General features: G+C 39.0%; 1 protein-coding gene across 1 annotated transcript; it reads left to right on the top strand.

The window, feature by feature from the left end:
• Window positions 1-1,687: 1,687 nt before the first annotated feature.
• tm4sf4 (transmembrane 4 L six family member 4) lies at window positions 1,688-5,949 on the top strand. The gene is made up of 6 exons (XM_061684082.1): window positions 1,688-1,715; window positions 1,862-2,080; window positions 4,002-4,091; window positions 4,822-4,967; window positions 5,551-5,737; window positions 5,932-5,949. The coding sequence occupies exons 2-6, from the start codon at window positions 1,910-1,912 to the stop codon at window positions 5,947-5,949; spliced, it is 612 nt and encodes a 203-aa protein (XP_061540066.1). The 5' UTR covers window positions 1,688-1,715; window positions 1,862-1,909.

Genomic DNA, 5,949 nt, shown 5'->3' with positions numbered 1-5,949 from the left:
TCGGTTTATCGGGGAGCGTTTGCTTTTTCCTCAGCCACAATGCAGTCGACTGTAGATCACATCGATTCAAGTTGGACACATCTAACCAATCACAATAGAGTAAAAAATGACGCCCGCCTTTGTGGTTTATTTCTGCCCAATTGTATTATTTGTTTAAATACTGTATATTTTTAATCGTAACCGTGCCTTTTGGGGGACTGATTTCAGAATGATAATTATACTCTACTCCAATCCTAATAGGAATACTGTATCATCAGAATCAGAATCAGAATCATAATCATCTTTATTTGCCAACTATGTCCAAAACACACAAGGAATTTGTCTCCGGTAGTTGGAGCCGCTCTAGTACAACAGTCAGTCAATTTACAGAACACTTTGGAGACAGAAAGACATTGACAAAAAACAATTGTGCAAAAAGATGCAGAGTCCTCCAGCACTTAGTATTATTTTATACAGTGATATTAATTACATCCAAGCGGCGCAGTGGGCTGCAAGTCGTTAGCATGTTCTCTCCTTGCTTGCTTGGGTTTTCTTCCAGGTTCTCCTGCCTCCTCCCACATTATCCTCCAGCTCCCTTGTGAAAATGTTGCTAGCTATAGAAAATTGATGAGTGACAATATGCTAACTGACAATATGCTAACTGTGTGGCTAATCCATAAAGACCAGAAAAAGTGACCAGAAGGCCATGGTTTGAGACTTGGTCTGAACTAAAGAGAAAGACCGATGGACAAGGCAAAATGATGACTGCTTGTATACTAATCAGCATACTAGCTTTTGAGAACCTAGTCAATAGCCTTGTCAATATTGGCAACCTTTGTATGCATGTATGTATGTACAGTATGTATGTATCCTTTGGTTAATATCACCATAAATTGGTTTTCTAAAAGGTGGGGGGGAGATTTGTTCAACATGACAAAATAAATAAATGTGGCCGCAGAGTTTCAGTTGTCCAACAGCCAAAAATATATATATATATATTTTTTTTTTACTTAGCATTTGAGTTGTGATCGCCACATAATCCGAACATGAAGGAATGTCTGTTATTCGGACTATAAATAGTTGCATAGAACTTTTGTTTGTGTTTTTGTGTTGTTTCTCATACACTGTGAGACATTACACCATGAGCCAGAATCCAATATAAAACAATTAATATAATTCTTGTTCATGGTTTACAGTCCTGATACTTTGCGTTAAAGTTCAATACAAGACCTGGACCTCTCACTTTAATCAATAGCTTTCAGATAATATTCATGCAGTATTAGATAAATAGGCATCACAGACCTCAAGTTGATCTACGGATTAGATCATTTCTAATAATGGATGTTTTTTTCTTTTGCTCACTATGCCTTTGGTAGACTCAGATCAACCATTAGAGCTGCGCTTTATCGAGCAAATGCCTTTCTCTTCCGAGCGTACACAAAACAAACGGCAGAACATTAACCACTGTATCGTCGCTTGGGTTTCTCTGTACACACCAATACGCCATCCAACATCAGGCTAGTGTGTGTTTGCATGAACCCACCACCAAGTGCATGTCTGTGTGTGTGTGATGGTGCATGTGTGACTCTACTTTATTGCGGTTTTAAAAGGGTGGCAGTGACATCACATGAAAAGTAAGGTGGGGGGGGCTATAAAGGCTGAAGTCCGGCATCAACCATCCTGTGTTGAAGTGGACAGGTGAGGAGGACAGGGTCACATGGTTGAGGAAATATTTGGTATGTGTTGATATTGTATTTAATTTGAAAAGCTACATGTTTAGATAATAGAGCAACTCTGCAATATATTACTAGCTTGTATTTTCTTTTCTTTTTTACCTTGTTCCTTGTTGCGCATAACATTGAACCTTTTCTTTTTTTTTAAGGTTCTTCCACCTAACAAATTTCAATTAGTGAGTTGTAAGACTACAACAATGTGCTCTGGGAGATTCGCTAAGTGTTTGGGGATCAGTCTGATGCCCCTGGCAATTGTGTGTGTGCTGTGCAACATCCTTCTCTTCTTTCCTGGTGGGAACACTGTGGAAAGTGAAAATATCACAGAGGAGGTGTGGTACGTTGGAGGAATTTTCGGCTCTGGAGTTTTGGTAAGTGTGTTTTATTTATGATGAATCACTGATGCCAATCTGCTTGCAATATTTATGTCAGAGGCATTACACTTCGAGGGGGGCGGGGGGTGGACAAACAAAAAACAGCCGCACCAGTGTGTTTACAGACAAACATCAGCTTTGTCATGCAGTTCTTAAATTATGACTGGCCAAACTTGGACATTTCAGCCCACTTCTAACTTGAGAAAACACCTTGCGGTAAGTTGCAGATGTTTCTTGTTGTTGTTTTGGCAGTGGATATGGCATCATTAGCACTATCCTTATAGTGTCGCAAATGCACACACAATCACTAAGTCTGATCAGCAAACAGCTTCTTCATGAAATCATTTAAGTGAATAAAGCAAATAATGTTTACGTCGGGCCCAATGCATGTGTTGTTGGTTTTTGGGCAGTTAAAGATTGAAATGGAGGCAGGTGTCGACTCCCATATATTATTATTTTTTCATTTTATTTGATACTCATGCTCTGGGTGGCACGTTGGCCGACTGGTTAGCACATCTGCTTCACAGTTCTGAGGACTGGGGATCAAATCCCAGCCCCACCTGTGTGGAGTTTGCATGTTCTCCCCGTGCCTGCGTGGGGTTTTTCCAGGTACTCCGGTTTCTTCCCACCAGTGACGTGCAGTGAGGTTCATGATTGGTGAGGCACTGACTACGTCACGTGACTGAAGCTCAACTCAACACTGCCACATCCTGGTTGTGGCACCGTACATACCAGATTCCACTGTGCACTTTTTGTGGCTTTTCTGGTCCATAAGAAAGACTAAATGTCACACAGTTTCATTAAATATATTCGACAGTCTGTTAAACGTCAGTAAGTGCAGTACATGTGTGATAAAACGTATATTATTGGCGATGTAATGAGGAAACACCAATGTCTCTTGTGTGAAGCCACAGACCAATCACAGCCTGTCTGAATGGATGTGTGCGTGGTCTCTTGAAGCATCATGCGAGCGGGGACTCAACATGACACATAGCTGCGCTTCCTATGGATTTGAACAGGAAATATGAAAATTCAGCTATTTTGATGATGAAATCATTGAAATTATTGGATTGAAAAAGAAAATCAATGTGAAGCACGAACCATAGAACTAAAATTGAACAATTTAATGTAATCATAAGGTTGGTTTTTTTTATATATTCACATGCAGTGGAAAGGAAAGACCACCAGGGGGCAGTGTAGCTCTGCCTCACTTGCCTACCCTGACAGCATGTCACTGCTTCCCACATCCCAAAAACATGCATGGTAGGTTGATTGAAGACTCTAAATTGCCCGTAGGTGCGAATGTGAGTGTGAATGGTTGTTTGTTTCTATGTGCCCTGCGATTGGCTGATGACCTTTTCAGGGTGTACCCTGCCTCTCGTCCGACGATAGCTGGGATAGGCTGCAGCATGCCCGCAATCCTAGTGAGGATAAGCAGTACAGAAAATGCATGGATGGATGGCATTACCCTTCTTGATAGCATTTTGTACCGATGGCTTTTTTCCCCCTTCAGCAGTCTTCATCACCAATAAACACATAATTGTCCATATTGCAGAGTTTTTCATTTTTATTTTTTTTTAAACTGGTGATCCAATTTTATTTTGACTTATGGAGTTGTACACCTGATGTATTATAACTTACTACTGTCTTTTGTGTGTGTTTAATTCTTTGATGTGTTTATCATGAAAATACATATTTCAGTCTTCTCTTTCAGTCATTACGGTTTATTTTATGCATTACTTGTGTATTGTACAAACACTCCGTTTATCATGGTGAATATACCTGTATGTTTGCTTGCGTGCGTGCGTGCGTGCGTGCGTGTGTGTGTGTGTGTTTATTAAGAATTCTATATCTAGAAGATTACTAACTACTAGTGAATTGTAAAAAAAAAAAAAAAAAATGTTTTTACTGATGGCAGATGATCTTCCCAGCCCTGGTCTTCCTGGGTCTGAAGAACAACGACTGTTGCGGTTGCTGTGGCAATGAAAGCTGCGGAAGGAGATTTGCGGTGAGGTGTTTCATGTTTCCGGTTCCATCCATAGAAATATTTGAAGAAGTGTCTCTGAAAAGACAACAGATTGTCTAAAAGACTGCAAAGCAGTGATTTTCAGAATTTCACGCAGGGCTTCACAAGGTTTTTTCCCCCATCTCATTAGACCCAAATTATACATTTCTCTCCTCTTCATAATCCACATCTACAACAATCACTGCCATATAAAAACAGCAGAAACTCTAAGATCGAATATAGTTCGCACAGGGATGTTGCACAACCTCAGATTTGTTCTTATTCTATTTGTATTATGTTACAGTATAATCAGACATACCACTGAAAATACTTTGATTAACTTTAAAGACAATACTTTAAGTGCTGTAACAGTTTAACATTATATGAAATAGAATAAAATCTAAACATCTATTTTCAACACTAGGTAATATGATAAGATGAACCAAAATTAAATAAAACTACTCCTACCTGCAGGTAGAAATGGGTGTCAAATTCTGAAAATACTGTATATAAGAAATATCCTTGCTTTTTACTTATTTGTTTTAGTATAGTTTTTATTCCATTTGAATGGATTTTCTTTGAACATATTTTTTACATTTCATTTAGGTCCTTTCCCCCCATCATTATTTTATTGATTGATTGATTGATTGATTTAGTTTAGTTTAATGACTGTAAAGAGATTCCAGTACGAGTAACTGCGCAATCCTTAATTTTCACTTCCCTCTCCTTTTAGATGCTGAGTTCCATACTGTTTGCAGCTGTGGGTCTTGTAGGAGCTGGTTACTCCGTCATAATTTCAGCTGTTGCCATAAACCACGGACCCCAATGTCTGGCTGAAGTAAACAGCACATTTGTGTGGACGTATCCCTTCACCAATGGGTACGAAGTTGCTATATGTAGGCCTATATGGCGATTAGTTATTTATCATGTACATATAGTTATTTAACCTCAGAATTCAGATATATAATATAATGAATGTTACAACGCATACTTGTTTGATCAATACATACTGTGAATTTCCAAGTTAATGTTCATTCACAGAAAGTTTTTATGCAGATGCTTCTACTTTGATCTGATGAGATTCTTCTATTCATTAACTACTTACCTCCACCACACCAGAAGAGATGTAATTTTATCCAAATTTAGCTTGTGCAAAAATGTGATGATCTGGATAAAAGTGCCTATAGCCAATCTATATTCTTGTACAGAAGAATTCTCAGCATTTGAGTCATGGTGGCAGCAACAAAATCATAACGGTATCGCTGCCTCTCTGTTTTACTAATATTTTGTCCCTGGCTGAGGTCTGTCCTCTAATGCGTGACATTCTCTTTCCATGTGGTCACAATCGCATTGACAAAACAAAACAAAACAAAACAAAACATTTAACACTGACTTAAGACTAACTGTATGTCAGGAAGTAGCATGTAAATCATTTCTTCTCTTTCATTCTCCCCATCTGCAGTGACTACCTGACTGACTCAACCATATGGTCAAAATGTATCGAGCCCACTGGTGTGGTGTCATGGCATCTCTCCCTGTTCTCTGTTCTGCTGGTCATGGGTTTATTGCAGATGGTGCTGTGTGCTGTGCAGGTGCTAAACGGGCTACTGGGAGCTCTGTGTGGGGACTGCTGTGGCTGTTGTGGCGGGGTTAGTATGTTTTCATAGACAGTTCATATCCATCCATCTGTAATTTATTCTAACGTATATTACTATTAAGGCCTTTGTATTGTATTAATATCCCTTATAGCCATAATTAAATGTGTTTTAATAATGGGTAACAGTTTGTGGATTTGGCTTTTAGGAAACATCTCTAGAGAACTTTAATCATGTTTCTCTTTCAGAATGATGGAGCTGTGTGA

This window comes from Phycodurus eques, chromosome 8 (assembly GCF_024500275.1).
Source record: "Phycodurus eques isolate BA_2022a chromosome 8, UOR_Pequ_1.1, whole genome shotgun sequence".
NCBI lineage: Eukaryota > Metazoa > Chordata > Actinopteri > Syngnathiformes > Syngnathidae > Phycodurus > Phycodurus eques.
This window is presented reverse-complemented; position numbering and strand designations above follow the sequence as displayed.

Bases quoted from the DNA above. Each gene is read 5' to 3' on its own strand.
- tm4sf4 (XM_061684082.1), top strand. From the start codon at position 1,910: ATGTGCTCTGGGAGATTCGCTAAGTGTTTGGGGATCAGTCTGATGCCC. The intron at 2,081-4,001 runs GTAAGTGTGTTT...TACTGATGGCAG, and splicing joins TTTTCGGCTCTGGAGTTTTG to ATGATCTTCCCAGCCCTGGT. The intron at 4,092-4,821 runs GTGAGGTGTTTC...CTCTCCTTTTAG, and splicing joins GCTGCGGAAGGAGATTTGCG to ATGCTGAGTTCCATACTGTT.